The sequence below is a fragment of the Bubalus bubalis genome, chromosome 11 (assembly GCF_019923935.1).
Source record: "Bubalus bubalis isolate 160015118507 breed Murrah chromosome 11, NDDB_SH_1, whole genome shotgun sequence".
NCBI classification, from domain to species: Eukaryota; Metazoa; Chordata; class Mammalia; order Artiodactyla; family Bovidae; genus Bubalus; species Bubalus bubalis.
In genome coordinates, this window is record NC_059167.1 from 29129934 (window position 1) to 29149920 (window position 19987).

The 19987-nt window shown below is 41.7% G+C and overlaps 1 protein-coding gene across 3 annotated transcripts in view; it reads right to left on the reverse strand.

Moving 5' to 3' along the window:
- The window catches only part of SYT16 (synaptotagmin 16), a 296976-nt gene that overhangs the window by 12580 nt on the left and 264409 nt on the right, over positions 1–19987 (reverse strand). For all 3 annotated transcript variants that reach the window (XM_025296465.3, XM_044924889.2, XM_044924890.2), the window contains 3 exons: positions 18181–18437; positions 11912–12352; positions 8202–8391 (listed from right to left, as the gene is read on the reverse strand). In XM_025296465.3, coding sequence (XP_025152250.2) covers positions 8202–8391; positions 11912–12352; positions 18181–18437 — 888 coding nt within the window. The remainder of the gene's footprint in view (positions 1–8201; positions 8392–11911; positions 12353–18180; positions 18438–19987) is intronic.

Genomic DNA, 19987 nt, shown 5'->3' on the forward strand with positions numbered 1-19987 from the left:
ATTGTGACAAAGTAATCAGAAACCTGAAATGGAATGCAACTAAAATAAAAATACAAGAAGACCACTGGCCTAGAAGTTGGGTGCCAGGTGATGGAGAAACTCCTATCAGAGGCTAGGATAGTGGAGATCCATCATCCACATTAAGTGATGGTAAACTGTCATCTGCTATCACTTGGAAGGAAGCAAATATGCTTAATATTTGTAGTTATAAGGGAAAATTGAAAAACAGAATGTTAGAAGTGTGTATTCACTACTACTGGTTTCATCTAGAGGCTGGGGAGAGGTGAAAAGTACCCTTGGGAAAGATAAATGTGCAAGGAAAGAGAAAGAGAATCCTGAAATTCAGACGTTTCTGTGATTGGAAAAGTTCCTTGCTTCCAGATTTCCAAACAGTAAGAGATAAATTTTTAAAGGCTTCAAACAACAAAGGCTCAATAAACCTTCTTGGCTGATTAATGTGATAGTGACTTGGGTTAAGTATCAAATTAAGGATGAAGACTTCACACCAGATTTGAGGTGACTGAGCCATGTGACTGGCTTCTGAATATAGAATATTAGAAGTAATACATTACCCTCAATCACAGCTGAAGTCAGTCATTCCCCCAGTCTCTTCCCCTTCCATGACAACAAGGCTGGTCACATTTTGAATATATTATCACCTCATTAAATAGAAAGAATCTGTATCACTTACTTCTAGCTTAGAGGAGCATTGCCTGCCTTTGGATTGTGATGAAAGGGAGAAATAAACCTTTGCTGTATTAAGCCATGAACTCTGCAGCATTTGTTATTGCACCATAACTTTGCCTATACTGATACATCTTCTATTATTCATCTGCTATGAATTATTTTTGCCAATAAAGCATAGTGTATTTCATCAAGAGCTTCTTTTGCAACTATTGACATGATCAAGTTTTCCCATAAATCAGTTGGTATAGTGAGCTATTAAATACATTAGATTTCTCTAATGTTAAGTCATTCTTGCATTCCAGAACTAAGCCCAATTTGTTGGTAATTAGTGTTTCTTTTTCTTAAACATTATGAGGCTAGGTGGACACCCAATATAAAATGTAGTAGAAGTGAGAGGATGTGAGGAGAGAGAGAGAGGGAGAGATTGGGAGGAAGAGAAATATTAACCTAATGCTATATCTATCATTAACAAAGCAGTTTTAGTCCCTTGACATTTATTATTATCACCAATATATTTTGATTTATTTTTATTGATTTTGTTTATGCCATCTATTCTGCATTTTCTAGGCTTTTAAATATCTCAGCTTTCTATGGGATTAACTGAATTTTCTTTATTCTAATTTAGTCTCTCTACTGGATTAAAAGTTGGATTGAAATTTTAACATGCACCCTTGATTTAATGTCCAAAATGAATCAACACCTCTACCTTTTTTCTGTGGCTCAGCTGGTAAAGAATCCGCCTGCAATGCGGGAGACCTGGGTTCGATCCCTGGGCTGGGAAGATCCCCTGGAGAAGGGAATGGCTACCCACTCCAGTATCCTGGCCTGGAGAATGCCATGGACTTTATAGTCCATGGGGTTACAAAGCGTCAGACATGACTGAGTGACTTTCACTTTCACCCACTTTCTAAGTAGCATAAGTACCTTAGAAGTCTTTGATTTCGGTCTCCCCTTCACATCTTTCATACTATTCCTGCTAGGAATTTCAGTTCCACATTATTGCTGTAGTCCCAATATCAGGCACATTTCCCACTTTTGCTGTTTCTGCTTTATGCAGTCTGCACATGCTCACATGTTGATCTTTTTGTTCCTGTTGTTCATTCCCTTTCTTGCACTTTACTCCTTTCAGGTTCAATTTCTTTCTCCCTGAAATCATACCAGTTAGTAGTTCTTCCAGTGATAAACCTTTTCAAACTTTGTAAAAGAAAGAAAGATCTTTATTCTTCTGTCACTTGAAAAGCATAATAAGTTGAGAGTGTTTTTCTCGCCAGCCTGTGACGATACTCTGCCCTTGTCTTCAGGCTTCTGTGGTTGCTGTTAACAAGGCTGTCTTCAGTCTGTCATTCTTCGGAAGAAAGCCGAGTGGTTTTTTTTTAATCAGTTTTATTGAGATATAACTCACATACTGTGCTAACTGTATTTTCTCTCCTGTTGCTTTTCAGATTTTCTAACTTTGACATTGTTGTGAGAATTAAATGAGGTGATATAAGTAAAGGAATATCACATAAGTTATGGCTGCACATAAATCTTCATATGTATTGGCCTTAATTTTGAACACGTAATGGCTATTAATAAGTATTTACTATACCTAACTGAAAACTGGACCAAGATTTTAAAAGAAGGTGGTATACCCTATATTCATTTCTGTGCAGTCCTTTTCCCCCTGTGTTTCATCCATAGAGGTTACCCCCCACTTCGCATTTGTTCCTCACACTAAACACAAGCCTGCTTGATTTGCTTTTTTGTTTTTCCTTCCTCTAGTCTCTGCTATTGTGAATGCCTAACAAGGTTAATATGCTGCTGCTGTAAGTATTACCATTGGGGATGTAATTATCACATATGGCTAATCATGCGCACACTGAGAGGCTGGGGAACGCATTGTTTTTAACTAGAGGGGACATCTTAATGGTAATTTTTGACTGGGACCATTATATGTGTGTATATATACACAACGCAGTAACGCACTGGAGAAGGATGGAGAAACAGAACCTGCCAACAGAAGAGCTAACTTTTTAAAATGCAGACTTGTATACGTAGGAAAAGAAACAGGAAAAGAACAGAACAGAGTTGCTAGTTAGTTGTTAGTGAATTGTTTTCCCACAAAGCCAAATTCAAAAGATAATCAAATGCTTCTAATTCTCAATGGTGACTTCTTCAAAAGCTTCTGTATAAGGATTTCAGATGTCTAGCAGACACTGAAAGAGGGATTTTCACCTAGATCATCTGCCATGTGGAGACTATTCCTTGTCATCATGTTTGTAGACTAGCCTGTGCTATCTTAATGGCAAATATGACAACAATAATGATCTCTTGTACTAAGATTTCACCTTGAAAGTGCCTGGAATGGTTCTTGACACATTGTTACCTGCCTTGAGCTAAGATTAGTTCATTTTGTTAACTTGTTTACGGATTGTTTCTGAATAGGTTCTATGGAATAGTTTCAGTAATTTTCAAATAGCCTATGTTACCTTCCCTGGTCCACCTATGCTTTGAAAAATATATGTAAACATATTTAAATTTTTATAATATGGGCATTTTCACCAAAATGGAAGGAAGGAAAGAAAGAAGGGAGGGAGGAAGGAAAGAGAAAAGAAGGGAGGGAGGGAAGGAAGATGGCAGGAAGAGGGATGTAGATATAAAAATCTATCTATCTGATGAATAGAGAAAAGGTTAAAGTTAGAAAGAAAGAAATGACCGATCATATACTTTGTCTTGGGATGGATGTGGTTTATAAAGGATGCTATAGAAGATGCCGTTAGGTTATTTGATTGATACCCTGTCTATTTTGTCCAAGATTGAGTCAAGGGTGGACCTTGAGATGTCAACATAATTTAAAAAACAATGTAATGCCCATCACAGTATTCCCTATCAATTGCTACATTCATGTTTTATTTTTATCTACCTAGCCCAACTGAACTATTCCAGACCAGACCAGATTTTTATGCTTACTATTTTATAACAAATTTTCAAGTATGCTGAAAATTTGAAATAATTATACAGTGGATACCCATATATTCATCACTTAGATTCTTCAATTGTCATATTTTGTTCCACCTATGCTATGGCCTGATGTGTCCTACCAAAATTCGTATGTCGAAGCCCTCATCCCCAATATGACAGGATTTGAATGTGGGATCTTTGGGAGGTAACCAGGTCATGAGGGTGGAGCCCTCATGAATGGGATCAGTGCCCTTCGAAGGAGAGCCATGAGATAGAGGTACTCTCTCTCCATCATGTGAAGATACAGGAAGAAATCTGCCTGAAAACCAAGAAGAGAGTTCTTATCAGGAACCAAATTAGTTGATCAAATCCAAATTGATCTTGGATTTCCCAGCCTCCAGAACTGCAAGAAAAAAATTTTCTGTTGTTTAACCCAGCAGTCCCCAACTATTTTGGCATCAGGGACCAATTTTGTGGAAGACAATTTTTCCATGCATTGGTGGGGGGATGGTTTCAGGATGATTCAAGCATATTATATTTATTGTGCACCTTATTTCTAGTAATGTTACATCAGCTCCACCTCAGATATCAGGCATTAGATCCCAGAGGTTGGGTACACTTGGCCTAAGCCACCCAACCTATGGTATTTTTGCTATTGTAGCCTGAGATAACAGACTTTGCTTTCTCATATATCTATACATCTATCAATCTGTCATACCTGTAGCCATCATTGTTCTTTACCCCTAAACATTTCAGCATGTTTCATTAACTAGAGTTCAATAATTTATGGTTCTTTCATATTATAAGGTGAAATTTACATGCAGTGAAGTGCACAAAGCCTAACACCATTCAGTAAGTTTTAACAAATGCAAACATCCATTTAACCCACATCCCTATCAAAATACAGAATATGTCCATCACCCCAGAATACTCCCTCATGTCCATGCCCAGTCATCTTGATAGCAATACCAATCCTGAAGCAACCACTCCTCTGCTTTTTTTTCACCATATGTTTAAACAAATTTTGCCTGTTTTAGAACTTCATATAAATGGAATCATCCAGTAGGTACTTGGTATGTTCTTGAGATTCCTCCATGTTGTTGAATGCCTCTGTTAATTTCATTCCTTTTTATTGCTGAATAGTATTCTACTATAGAAACATATCTTAATCTATTTATTCAATTATGAGGACATAAGGGCTCTTTGCCATTTTTGTACACTATAATAAAGCTGCTATAAACCTTCTAATGAAAGTCTCTTTTTTTAACTTATGGACAAATGACCAAGAATAGAACTGCTGGATTTTCAGTGCATGTTCAGCTGTATGAGACACCACCAGGCCTTCTCCCAAGGCTGTTATTCCATTTTACACTCCCACCAAGAATGTATTTGCCACATCCTCACCAACATTTGAGGGAATCAGTCTTTTTAGTTTTAACCATTCTGGGGTGGGGAGGTGTGGTAGACACTCATCTTTAGGGATGCTCCCACCAGCTCCTTCCCACTAGAGCTAAACCTGCCTCTCACTGAGCTTTCTCCCCCAGGGTTCTGGGGAGAGGAGCATACATCTGGTGGCTCATTTCTTCTAAGGTCCAAAAAGAGAAGGGTAACTGCATCTATTATTAGTCCACCTCTCCTCTATCTTGCTTAGAAAGAAAAGTTTAAAATATCAGAACAGTCATCTAGCTGGATCAAGTTGGCAAATTCAGTTATCTTTTGGCTGACAAAATACTTTGATACAAAAGATCCTCACTTCAAAATCCTAGCCTTTGTCTCTTTCCATCAAGATTTAGCACCTTCAGCATTCTATAGAAGTTCCTAGTCATCAGGCTCAACTTCTTTTTCTTTGGACTTCCTTAAGAACCATTCTTTACATTATCAATGCCACCCTGCAAGGCAGGATTGATGACCCCTTTCTACAGAGGAGGTCACTAACACTGAGCTGAGGGTCTCAAGCACAGGATTTGTGACCTTCACACACATGTTTCTACCCACGCCTCCCTCCTGGCAGGCAGCTCCCTCAGGGTGGACTCTGACGCAGGGTCCTGGGACACCCCCTGCCCTCTGTCCACTTTCACCACGGAGATGAGTACAATTGGCAGTGTCCCCATTCCCCACTCCAGGCCCATTCATTTCCCAGTTTGCATCCTGTCCTCTTCTCCCTCTCTTTCTTCCAGTGCTGCTCAGTTACCTCATAAAACTCTTGTTCCCTCATCCTTTCTCTCTCTTATTCTCTTCCATATGGGAACTCAAACTGTACCCTAAGCTTGTCTGATGACTGCCAAAGTCCTGCTAGTGGCATAAAGAAGTGAGACATAATGAAAGACCAATATCATCAACATCTCAAGCTCTTGAAAGTACCAAAAGGTCCCTTTTAGAATCTCCACAAAAGAACCTTCTACTTTCTCAGTCCCTCCTAATTAAACTGGCTTTTCCTTAAGTACCAGCATTTCATGTAAACAAAAAACTTTTGTCTTCACTATTGGGTTTCTGTTTTAATTAATAGCATCACAGCAACATTGTCTTCTATTACTTTGGTCGCAAAGATACAGTACGTCAGTTACATTTTCAGTTACACTGCATCACTATTCTATGTAAAACCATGTAGTAAATGCCAATATGACTTAAACTTCTGGAAGGAAATCAATTTCAAAATGAGGACTTGCCTTGTTTTCCTACTCAGTTTTAAATATTTGTTATAATAGTTTCCTTTTTGGTATATTTTCTTTTATAAAGAAATGTGGAAACATACCTCAGCACCATTCTCAAAGCACAGTTTTACATGTAATATCCCTACCTGGAAAGTATATATTATTATGATCCCATTTTTCAAATAAGAAAACAGAGTCAAAAAAATTCAGTAACTCACAGCTAGCAAGTGGCAAAAACCTTAGTTTGGCATCCTCCAGTTGATACTTTCTTAGCCACAATACTGTCCTTCTCCCCTGTATTGCCTGGAACCTCTCAGCATGCAAATTAAAGCCTCCCAGCGATTGTGTGGTCCATCTCCCCCATCATTCTCTGCAGCTGCACCATCTTCTTCCCCCAAAATTGTTCAGATCTCACCAAATCTCAGAAGACAGGAAAAGAGACCAGCAAAAGTTCTACAGGGAAAGCAGTAAATCCAGATCTTTAGTAAATCCAGAGCTATTTTTTAAAAGCTATATCTAGAAAGGAGAGTCTATCCATGCAATTAATAATCAATATGTACTATGGATTTTAAACAGCTCTTATGTGGTTCTGAGCCTTGATACAGAATATGGTTTATGCCCCTGGTCTCTTCTGTTATCCAGACTGTTGGGCTTTTCTTACTGACTTTCTCTAATGGCTTTAATACAGACTGACTAATAAGATACTACTGAACAGGGACATTGTGGGTGGTGGCACAGTTAGAGACTAAAGGGAATGAGAGTCCAGATTTGATTGTAGGAGCTGACCTTTTTCCACCAGCTTGGCTGGCTCTTCACCTAGTGCTGACAGGTGAGGTCAGAGTCCATTGGCTCATGCAGTCTGTGGAGAACAGGCTCACTCACACTCTACCCTACCCCCATCTATTTTACCTTCTTGGACTCCAAAGGCTGGAATTTCAACATTTCTCTGACTCAGCATTTCCCAGACTCTCTTGCAGCTAGAATTCTAGATATAAATTAGATTCCTCTAATTAGATGTGATTGCATGAGATCCAGCAGACAGAAGTGAGGCAGAAACCATCTTCCCAACCTTTCTTAAGCTGTTTCTGCTAATGAGCAAGATCATTAAATGTGAGCTGATTTTTCAGCAGCATTATTCCAAGGTTCAGTCGCTAGTTTCTTGGGTACTGAGAGGCAGTTTGGGCAGTTGGCAGCAGCAACACTTTTATTCTGGCTTCCTCAGCCCTGGACAGCCACTATGGGGTATGTTTTGAGTTGCTTTTTTCAGGGGTAATCTCAGAAGGTTCCCTGGTGAGTCAGGCCTGGATTGCCCACATCTTCTTACTCCACCTCCTCTGCCATCAACAATATAACCACTCACATTTCTTGCATGCTCACTATGTGTCAGGCACTATGCTAAATGTTCTACATAAATCATTTTATTTAAGCCCCAAAATAACACACGAGGAAGGTACTCTTACTATTCCTTTGTTCCAGATGAGTTTGCTGAGGTTCAGAAAGAGAGGTAAAATGTATAGGATCAGAGCAAAGCTACCAGTTAAATGAGCAGAGCTGGAGTTAGATCCCAAGTCTGCCTGCCTCCAAAGACTGAACTCTCCCTCTTTAAAGTATTTGAGGGCCTGGGCCTATTAGCAGATTTTAATTGTTCATACATGTTATGCTGCTGAAAAGACATCATTCTTTTCCCTTTAATACACTCACAGAGGCCAGCCTGTTTTGTATCAAGATTCATCCAGGTATCAGAGAAGCCTTCAATCTAACAGAAAAGTATTTGAAAAATCCAGAGGTATCATTTGGTAAAAATTGTCTAAATCACACCAAGATCATTTTTATTTTACAAGTTACAGAATTGAGATGAAAGCAGACACAACCTTTTGCCTGCCTCTGGGAGGACCAGAGCTGGGGGTGTAGGCATGAACTTACCAGGTGCTCTGTTCATAGCGAGGTTTCGGAAATGGCTGCCTTTGATCATCTCCACGGATAATCGCCCCGTTGTGGCATTGTATGACAGCCCCACCAACAGTTCTGGCGCCCCTCCATGCGACAGCGACTGCGTGGATGAAGCACTATCACTGTGAGACACTGCAGATGGGCTGAGCGGAGACTCTCCACTCTGGAGGGGAAGAACAACAAAGGATCCATTGGCCCCTGCTGCGCGCCTCACCCATACAGAAAGCCGATATGTTTGGCGAAATTGTGGCCCCAACCTCCACTGCTGCCAAAGATTACTAAGGGCGCACTCGGTGTGAATGATAATCGGGCCTGGGGAGCGCAGTCCTGGATGGGATTCCCTGCGTTATTAGCTGACATATCTGTTTCAAGCGCTGTCTCCATTCACCCTTTCCTCTCTAAAGACAAAACGGACAAAGATGTTATTACTAGTGTAAATCAAACCCAGAAAGATACATGGAGAGCTAAGAAGACATTTACTGCAGACCCAAATTCCCTCCTGTGCAATTTGTGCTTAAATGCTTCACGTCCACCCCAGGCATGAGTTCAGCTTCTGTTTTCTGCAGCTTCTTGAGGAATGCAGCAATATAGGAGGCATTTTGCCTTCACCAGAAAAGAAATGACCCAGTGGTCATTTCTGCCACCACCCCATAGAACATTTGGCCCCCAGTTCTGCTTTTTAAGGTTGTCAGGAATACAGCAGATGCTACATTTTTTTTTTCTTCCTATGGAAATGAATTCTATTGAACATGAGCACTTTTACAACTGCTCAGTAAGGAAGTTGACACAAGGACTGTGTGTCTTAGGAACCTTAGGCACCAGCGGAGCCCACACTTTCTGTCATATATTCGTGTATTGCTTCTCCAAAGCATCTGTCCCTGTGCACCAGACACGCCGGGAGGAGGAGAGCAAAGATCAGGACACTGACTCTCACCCAAGAAGCAGCAGTGGGAATGGGCTCTGCGGGCCAGCGAGCCAGCCTCCTAGAGCCACCACCTCCTCCATCAGAAACATGTGCATCAGTCTGTGACAAGCTAGAGGGGCAGAATAGGGTGGGTGATGGGAGGGAGGTCCAAGAGGAAGGGATTCATGTTGATGTATGATGGAAGCCAACAGGACATTGTAAAGCAACTATCCTCCAATTAAAAATAAATTTTAGAAAAAGAAACATGTGCATTGGACTCTGCTCAAATCTTTCTTCTCAAAATCTGAAATTGTTTCGTAAAATTTCTCATCAGGAACCTCAATAAATAAATGCATTGAAAGAAATCAAATATTTCTTAACATCTTAGGAAACTACCCTATTTACAAAGCCACGGGATCCCTATAGAGCCCACAGAGGTTTTCATAGAACATAATTTATAAACTTGGAGAAGGAAATAACAACCCACTCCAGTATTCTTGCCACGACAGAGGAGCCTGTTGGGCTACGATCCAAAGGGTTGCAAAGAGTCGGACACTACTGAAGCAATTTAGCACACACAATTTATAAACTACAGGGCAAGGCAGTTTTAAGAGATGCGTTATAGTCCCTGCTGTCTGGATGATGATAATCCCACAAGGAGATACTTGCTTAGTTTGGGGTGAGGGCCACCCCGTCCCCTGGGCTTGTGCAGAAGTGTGCACTGTGATACCTGTCACTGCACAGCTTGCCTCTCCCCTCAAATCCTCAGCCTTATATTATAAACCCCTCAGTCTGTCACAGTGCATTGTCCGGTGCTTAGCTGATAATCACGCTCAACAAATAACAGGTAAATGGGAGGATTTTTACTTCAAGGTTCTTTCACACAGCTCATTTCCCCTACTCAGCTCTGTGCCCCCAGCACAAAGCACAGGGTCCGACACAGAGTTACAGGGGTGGGAGCATCCCTGTCTCCATGCTTTATGATGCAGGACTCCTCTGAAGTCCCATGACTTCTGTTCCCCAGGATTTAAGACACACTGTACTCTGAGTTTAGGGAAAAAAGAGGGATTTGAACAGAGACAAGAGAGGGAAGCCTGATGTGCTGCAGTTCATGAGGTCTCAGAGAGTCAGCCATGACTTAGTGACTGAACCACAACAATAAAGATGTGATCTAGTTTATGTCTTAAAGGCTCCTTCTGGTCCCCAAGCTAGAAATAGTTTATAGGGGACAAAGGTGGAATCTGGGAGATAGGAGGAGGCCATTTCAATAATCCAGCAGAGAGTCAGGCTCTGGTTGGATTTTTAATAAAAAGCCTGTAGGATTTCAGATGGAGAGAAGTCACAAATGACTTCTAAGATTTTGGACCTGAATGCAAAGCATGAGATTGTCTTTAGCCAAGATGGGAAGACTGCAGGTAAATAGATTTATTGCTGTTTAGTCGCTAAGACTTGTCTGACTCTTGCTACCCTATGGACTGCAGCCCACCAGGATCCTCTGTCCCTGGGATTTCCCAGGCAAGAATACTGGGGTGGGTTGCCATTTCCCCCTCCAGGGGATCTTCCCAACACAGAGTCCAAACCCACATCTCCTGCATTGACAGGCGGATTCTTTGCCACTGAGCAACCAGGGAAGCCCAAAATAGATTTTGTGAGGCAAAAATCAGGATTTTGAGTCTAAAGATATGAATTTTGAGACATCTATTAAAAATGTAAGTGGCTGGATCTCCCATCAGCACAGTCTGAACTCTCTGGCTCTTTTCTTCTTCCTCAGACAAGTCAAGCCCCTTCCCACCTGCTGGTGTCTACATATACCAGCCCCTCTGTCTGGAGACCCTGTCCACACGGCACCTAGGTTGGCTTCTTCGGTTCCTTGTTTTCTATGTCATACCACCACCTGAAAGATAATTTTTTGACCCTTCAAAAGAAAATACAGCCTCTGTCACTCTCTACCCTGGCTGTCTATTGTCGCCCTCCTCCACCAGATTGTAAAGCATCACCTGTTTTGTTCACCTTGCAAGGGCATTCCCTATTTTGTTCCTTCCTCTGCCTATGTGGCACCTGACATGTAGTAGGTACTCATAAACATTTTGGAATGAATGACTGATTGGCCCAACAGCCCATGATAACTACCTGATCTTTTATGTGATTTTTAGAAGGAGAGCCTCACACTGGATGATGTATATATAACCCACAGGAAGAGGGAGTTACTTGTTTGTAGATATAAAAGCTGTCCTGTCTTATTTTGAAACCCAGGGACATAGAAGATGGGCATGTGGAAGAAGCCCAGTCTTATAAATGGAAGGTCTTAGAAGTGGCTGGAGTTCAGGGCTACTCTACAGCCTACTCAGGCACACTTGTTAAGAACCTCACTTTGAAAACCCCATCTCTGAGATGCATCATGAGATGTATCTCTTACATCTCTGAGATGTACACTGGGGTCAGGGCAGGGGGATGGGTGGTAGAACCACTTATCAGCTAGTGAGAAGGCCAAGAAATCTCTCGCAGTTTCCCTGTGTCCTCCTTTACTCTGCTGCTGTCATGTCCAAAAACAGATAGGGATACATCCATCAGGTTATAGGGGCTATGGGCACACACACACACAAATAAAAACCCCACTGGACCATGAAGTGCAAAGCATGGCTCACAAGAATGAGAAGGGCAAAATGGAAATTAAATTAAGGGTGTCTGAATTCACAGGCTGAATATACTACACTAAGGGCTGACAATTCCAGATCCTCCAACATAGCACGTCATTAGCAGCACCATTTAACATACTCACACTGATATTACTTCTTGGCTCCAGAACAAGAGTCACTTTCATTTCCCCATCTTGGTGCAGGTGGCTGAGATAGAAGAGCCTCTCACCCATCATTCTCTCCCGGGTCATCTTGCGGGCAGCGTACAGGCGGAAGCGGACCGCACAGGCAGCCACATCTCTGGGCTCCAGCTTGGCGAAGGTGACTTTCTCCTTGAAGATGGGGTTGGACCCTCTCTGTATGCTTGTCCTGCCCCTCTGTTTCTTACTGGGCAGCAGCACCACATGCACTTGCCAGGAGTTGACGCCACTTCGGTCCTTATCCGGGAGGCCCTGTGCTCTGACAATGGTCACTGTGAGCTTCTGGCTGGCAGCTCTATATTCAAAGATGACATCCAGGTCACCACATTTTGAGATGGGCTCTGGGACCCCAGGTGGCACCTGAAAATTGGTCCCGTCCTGTTCCTGTTGTAGACAGAGGGAAAGATTAGAAATGGAACAATGCCTAATGCATCTTGGAAAGATGGTGCCCCTCTGTGCTTCTTCAGAACCTCACGCTTTTGGACTGGTAGCTTATAACCTCATACATTAGAAAGGTCTGTTTCCTGGTCTCTCCATCGGACTGGGAGTTCCTTGAGGGTACAGCACCAGACATATGGTGAGCCTTCAAAGCATATGAATACTTTTGGAATGAATGAACAAAACTTTTACAATTTGCAAAGTGCTATCATTGAAACCAGTTGAAATACTAAGTCTAAAATTAGTTAATTATGCAACTGCCATAAGCTAACTTTTCCTTAAGTTCCCAGGAGAAATGATTCTGCCTGGGCCTTGCTCTCTGAACCAGGAGCCCCTGCAGAGAAGGATCCTAGCAGGGGTCATGGACAGGTGAGCCTTTAATAGACTGTCTATCTACATGGTGGAAAAGGTTTAGGATAGAGTTTCTCAAACATTCTAGTGGACTTGAATCATCTGGGAATTCTGATTCAGTAGGACCAGGAGTCAGGTCTGGGATTCTGCATTTCTCAGGTCGCAAGGAAGTCTCAGCTAGCCTCCAGTCACTCTTGGAGTAGGAAGGGTTTAGGAGGGCATCCCCTGCAGCCATTTAGCAAATACAACGCTGGGCTTGGGGACAGAACACCTGGGTTGAAATTAAAATTCAACATTGAATAGCTTTTTGGCCCTGACCAAAAGGGTCATGCTCTCTGGACCTCAGCTGAAAAATGAGCATTAAGGTGCCCGCTTGATAGAGTGTCATTGTGAGGTTTTAATGTGCCAAATCGCTTCAGTCGTGTTTGACTCTGTATGACCCTATGGACTGTAGCCTGCCAGGCTCTTCTGTCCATGGGATTTTTCAGGCAATAATGGAGTGGGTTGCCATGTCCTCCTCCAGGGGATCTTTCTAACCCAGGAATTGAACCCACATCTCTTATGTCTCCTACACTGGCAGGCAGGTCTTTGCCACTAGCATCACCTGGGAAGCTGTGGGAAAATGCTCGGCTCAGACAAGCCTCTGTAGATATCTATTCTCATCACTGAACTGATGCTTATTTCCAATCATGGCCCCTTGGTATGAAACATCACTTTTAGGCAGCAGTTCACCTCGGCCAGTCAGATTCAATGCCGTCACTGAGAAAACGGAGCTGAATCACATTTGCTATGATGAACCACCCTCGAACACACTATTACTAATGTCAACATAATTTGATTTTTTCCTCTGAAGGCATGCCTCTTACTCATGACTAAATTTTGGTCTGATTCTCACTGTAAATAAGAGTCAGTTCTTCTTTATGTAATAGAGTATCAGCTGTGCTAAGATAAAGAACTCTTTTATTTTTAGATCAATATGTACACACTGCTGTTTAAAATGGGTAACAATCAGGGTCCTGCTGTAGAGCACAGGGAACTCTGCTCATGTTATACAGCAGCCTGAAAGGGAGGGAGGTTTGGGGGAGAAGAGATACATGTATATGTATGGCTGGGTCACTTTGCTGTATACCTAAAACTATTACAACATTTTTAATTGGCTATACTCCAAACTAATACAGTGTTTCAGGTTTAAAAATAAAATAAAATTTAAAAAAATAAAAATTAAATTAAGATTCTAAGAAAAAAAAAATATAATAACAGACCTCAAAAATGCATGTTCATCAACAAAACTTACCCACAGAAGTCAGGTGAAAGTGCATGATTCTCTGGAATGAGATATTGTTAGGAATCCCAAGTCTACCACATACTACCTCTAGGACACTGGGCAGTTATTTAATCCTTCCCACTTCCTGGTTTAATCAACAGTAAAATGGAGATGATACCTACTTTACAGGGTTGCTGTGAAAATTAAAGGACTTGACACCTAGTAGATGTCTAATAATTGCCCTCTCTTTTAAAACTCACATTAGTCTACCAAGAAAACTTGGGCTCCTTGTTTAAGGGAAAATTTAGGCTTCTTACATTTTTTCCTCTGAGCATGCATTCATGTGTGAGTGTTTCTATTCAGAGGTACTTAGTTTCAAGTGATAAAAGTGGTTGCTATAGAGACTTTTGAATACAACTGACTAGTGTAGATATAATATTAGAAGCGAGTCTCCAAGGAGTTATGCCAACTCAAAAATCAAGTCACAGTCTTCTGTTAAAACTCCCATCTATTTTAGCTTACCCTTGATCATCTCTACATTGCTTGCTGGACCTTAAGGAATAACAGTTAACACTCACTAAAGCCCTTCCTTACACCAGGTAGCACACTAAACCCTTTATGGACGCAAAGCCCATTCTTACACACTTCAGACCTTCTTGGCCTCTTGTTCCTTCTTCCCCTACAGGCTGGGCTCTAAGGAGCTTCTGTCTGGCACAAACCAACAAAGTCTTTCCTCCGTCCCACACAAGGTAACTCTCAACTCTCACCAAAGGCCTATTCGCTGATGTCAAGGCTTGGAAATTTACAGAATACTTCTTGGCACCCATGAATATAAACTCCAGAGTATGTGGGGGGTTCATGCCCCATGCAGTAAATTTTTCTCCCCTTGGACAGATGTCCTAGGACTAATTTCTACAGTTTCTTATAGTATAGTTGCACAAGATCAAGTCAGGAGTCACACTTAGTGGTAGACAACTGGATTATACACTCTCATACTGGCTCTCCCTTCCCTGTATCACTTCCCTTGCCCCTCACTCTTGATTCCTGGGACTGCATGTCCTAACAAAGTAAGCTGTACTTTTGGGAAATCCAGCTAAGAAGCATTATCTTTTTAGATATGCATATTAACTTTTCATTAACCTAATAAGATAGGTTTTCAATACCCTCATTTTGGGGGCGAGTGGAATAAAGCCTTAGAATGCCTAAATAACTCATTCTTTGCCCCCAAAATCATATGTCCAGCCAGAACTACCCAAGATTTGCCAGTATTAATGCTCAAAGTCCAAAATCTCATATGAAACGACGGTGTCTACCTTCCTCCCCCACAAACCTGTCACCCTAACTACTTATATGCATAGTAAGTGTGTGAGATGAAGAGGAAATAAGATAGGAGATGGGAGGTGGAAACACACACTACTTTGAATTTCACATCCTTTTAAGCCTCTGCTTTTGATATTAGTTAACAGTTCCTAGCTTTGTCATCAATGTCAATGCCAAGGTAAAAATATCTAGTTAATGAGCATCTCCCCACTTATCTACCAGGCTCTGCATTCAGATAAACGTTCACTCCATCTGCAGCTTTGTGCTGAGGTCCTGGGGAAGGGTCTGAAATAATTGTCCTGAGAATCTTGAATCAGACACAGCTCCAGGCAATAGCCAGACTCTGGACGGGGACAATCCAAGCTATGGCTCATGAAAAATGGGCTTTGTGGTCCCTTCCTGGGTTGATCTGAGACCAAGATTTGTGAAGGCTGATATTTTCATAGCAAGTAATTATTTCAACACACTCTACCTATCACCAGGCAACTAAAGGCACTCCTCAGGTGGGTACTGTTAATACAGCTAATCCATCTGACCTTCCTGCAAGGTAAAAATCTCTTCATTTTTATCCCCATTTGGCAGATTTTAATTAACTTCTCAAGGCCAATCAGTTAATCAGTGGAAAGCAGAGATGAAAAGTAGGACAGCCGCCTCCCTGTGTGCTCAAAATCACCAACCACCCTCCCATCGTCGTCCCTGCCAAGCCTTGGGTCTGCAGGAAAAAGTCAATGGCCTTTTCCAGCAGAGAAGAGCAATGCTTGCAAAAACCATCAGCCTAACAGGTAGGCACACTGCATGATCGGTTTCCTTCTGAGGCAAAATAAATGATCCCTTTGGCTCTCATATCCTGGGTTTTCCTTTAAGACAGGAACACTTGGGCCACACTGGCAAAACCCATGAAGATTTAAAGATGTTTCTATCAAACTGAAAGCTTTTCTGTTTTAACAAGATACTGTTGATGTCATCTGTGTGGCCCAAAGTAAACAACCCCACAGTGTGTTCCTGATGCCAGATACAAAGGGGAAGAGAGGCTTCTTAATACAGCCAAGAGGCAAATAAATCAATTCTTAAAAGGCGAGCTAAGCCTGCAAAGTAGGCATTTACAGGAACTGCCTCCACACTGCATCTGAGGTTCTACTGTAGGAGCACCAAATTACAGTTTTTGTCTCAAAATAGATAGGAGGTTGAATGGAGCACACAGAGATGTCTGGGTATTTTTGGAGTCTGAGAACATTTAGTGCCCTCAACACCCAGTCTTCTATTGAAGCTCCATGAGGCAGGCAAACGGGAGGTTGCCTGGAGAAAGTGATTCCAAGCCCAGTGGTACGGTTATCAAGGGTACTGTCAATAGGCAGGTAAACAGTTCTGTTTTGTTTATGTGGTGAGAGAGCCAAAAAGAATCGTATTTTTAAATGTTGAATGTTAGTGTGTGGGATTTGATCTGATTCTTGGCAGTAAACCAGTAGGAAGCAGACTTTTTTTAAAACAAAATGTATACGATAGAGCTTTGAGGGTCTCTATATGAAGGCTTTCTTTTAACCAGCCACAAACCACGTATCTGAGTTGCCATCCCTGGACTTCAGCAATACTCTATACAGAGTACACATATCCCTGTGTGGCATCTCCTTATGCTTTCTATATGTGCTCCAGTACCTTAGCAGTCAGGCTTTGAAACATAATTTTCTGTGATTTTTTTTTTCTCCTCCTTGACGAGCATTTGGTGTGTCTGACAGTCCAGGTTCTAATAAGAGATTCATCCTGCTTATTTTCTCAGGCAGACTGATGCTAACAAAATCCATCTACCCTTCTCCTTCCTCTATTCACACAAATTTTTATATAACTACATGAGTTATCTCATCAACATTAATTTCAAAGTAGGTATTAGACATATTAAATATTAGAATATTTAATATCTCTTAAAGTCATGCAAGGAGATCAAACCAGTCAATCCTAAAGGAAATCAACCCTGAATATTAAATGGAAGGACTGATGCTGAAGCTCCAATACTTTGGTCCTGATGCCAAGAGCCGACTCATGGAAAAGACCCTGATGCTGGCAAAGACTGAAGGCAAAAGGAGAAGAGGGCAGCAGAGGATGAGATGAGATGGTTAGATAGTATCAGTGACTCAATGAACATGAATCTGAGCAATCCTCCAGTCATACTTCTGGATGCTCAGGCATATTTGGGAGTAAGTTTCAACTGAAAAAGAAATTAGGCAATGTATGTTTTATCAGAGATTTATCCAAAAAGCAAAGTCAATGGACAGAGAGACATGACAGACTAATGCCATCTCTTAGAACTTCAGCTCAATTTGGACCTAATAAATATGTTCATACTGTAAGATCTTCATCATAACACCTTGTATAATTTCATTTGAAGGGCCTTTGTATTTTTCATTTCCTTCCCAAATAATTCTCATTTTCAAAAATTTATAATTTAAGATTTGGTACAAAAAAATATGTAGACACCATTTAATTGAAACTATGAAGGAAATAATCCAGCCTCCCTAAAGAACTAAAAACTCCTTTATATAAAAAAAGAAGCCTGATTGTTGCTGGGTTCAATCTGCCACCAATGCTTCATTTTCCATTTTGATAGATTTCACTTATATATGAATTTTTAATGGCACACATAGGAACCGGGACTTGGTCATCTGAATAAAAAATACATTTCCATTAAAGGCTGTTTAGGTATTTGTTTTTCAAAGCAATGCTTCCTTTTTGGAAAAATTTTCTTCTTGAAGGGTGGGGAGAAAGGGAGGAGAAGCATAGGGAGGGGAAGGGGAACAACGAACCAGGGAGCTGACAATATTCAAGCAAGGAAAAACAAACAACTTGCCTCTGGACTCCACACAGAGGAGCTGTCAGTAGCATAGGAATCTTCGAATCCCCGGTTATTAAAAGCTGTCTCCATCTCCAGGCTGCCCTCTGTGGACTGCCGGCTGAGGCTGTGGACCACGCTGGTCTCTCCAGGAGATACACCATGGTGCCTGGTGTCCCCCAGCTCACAAGTGGACTGTGAGTGGGCAGAGATGGGATCATCTTCACCATAAGACAGATTCTCAGAATAAATCAGTTGGCTGGCTCCATCCAAGCCTAAATTTGCAAAAAGGAAATTCTTTCAAATGTACTATCATGTTTCATCTTTTTATCTAGAGAAAATGGGCAATAGCAATTACCCCAATCAAGTTTGCTAAAACAAAACTCATTAAATAACATCTGCTGAAACACACTCTCATCTATAAGGTGGATAAACTTGGCCCATAAAATCAAAAGCCATTAGTTCATTATATAGGATACAAGAAGACTGAATGCTTTATGCTAATATGAGCATATTTAGGATGTACATTATGTTAGAAGGATAAAATAAGTCCAACTCTTCACAACTCCATGAACTATAACCCACTAGCCTCCTCTGTCCATGGAATTTTCCAGGCAAGAATCCTGGAGTGGGTTGTCATTTCCTCCTCCAGGGGATCTTCTGAACCCAGTGATCAAATCCACATCTCTTGTATCTCTTGCATTGGCAGGCAGATTCTTTACCACAAATGCCGCTAGTGCCACCTGGGAAGCCCCTGGATTCAGAGGATCTGGGTTTAAAATCCAAGTTCTGCATTAAGAACTTGAACAATTGTTGAACTGTCTTAACCTTTGTTTCCTTGTCTATGTGTGTTTGCTTACTCAATCATGTTCGACTGTTTGTAACCCCATGGACCATAGCCCACCAGGCTCCTCTGTCCATGGAATTCTCCAGGCAAGAATACTGGAATGGGTTGCCATTTCCTCCTCCAGGGGATCTTCCCACCCAGGGATTGAACCCAAGTCTCCTGAATCTCCTGCATTGCAAGCAGGTTCTTTAACCACTGAGTCATTGGGAAAACCCGTCAGAAATTCACTGTGGACGTGTGAAATAATATCTGCCTAGCAACCACCAGCCTTTCCATAAATATTAGCCTTGCTTACCTGTCTGGTCTTATCTTATCCAGCAAAGCCCATTCAGTACTACCACCAAACTCGTAGACATCTGTGGTCTCATCGGCCATGAAAACACCAGCTGTATGTTTTTATTCACAGCAGTCTTCAAGCCCTCGCTCCTCTCCTTTCCTTCTTGTCCATCCGAAGTCCTGACAACTCCCAAATCTTCCCTGACTCTTTTAGACTCAGAGTCTTTCTCAGCCCTTAGTGTCATTCTCTTCTCTCTTAGTGCTCCCTTACCCTGTTCATCCCCTTCCTCTTCCTTGACAACCAGGTTACCCTCAGATAATAAGGAAAAACTGCCAGGGTCTTCCTGTTCTTCCTAAGCAATAACACTAAATTGCCTCCCACATCCAGAAAGTAGCCAAGGATGTCTTTTCTCTTTGGCCTCTACTCTTCCGCAGTGTCCCCCACTCCCAGGATGATGGAAAATTAGAGATATAGACAGGATTCGTGAGGATGACAAACTCAGCTCTTATTTACACGCTGTATAATAGCAGTTGTTCCCACCATTGGTCTAAAAATCTGAGCTAGAACATAAGGTCCTCGAAGCTGCTAAGCAACATCCATATACTGCAGACTTGTCCATGAAAACAACAGTTGCGTATTTTTGTTCACAGCGGTCTTCAAGCCCTTCCTCCTCTCCTTTCCTTCCTGTCCATCCAAAGTCC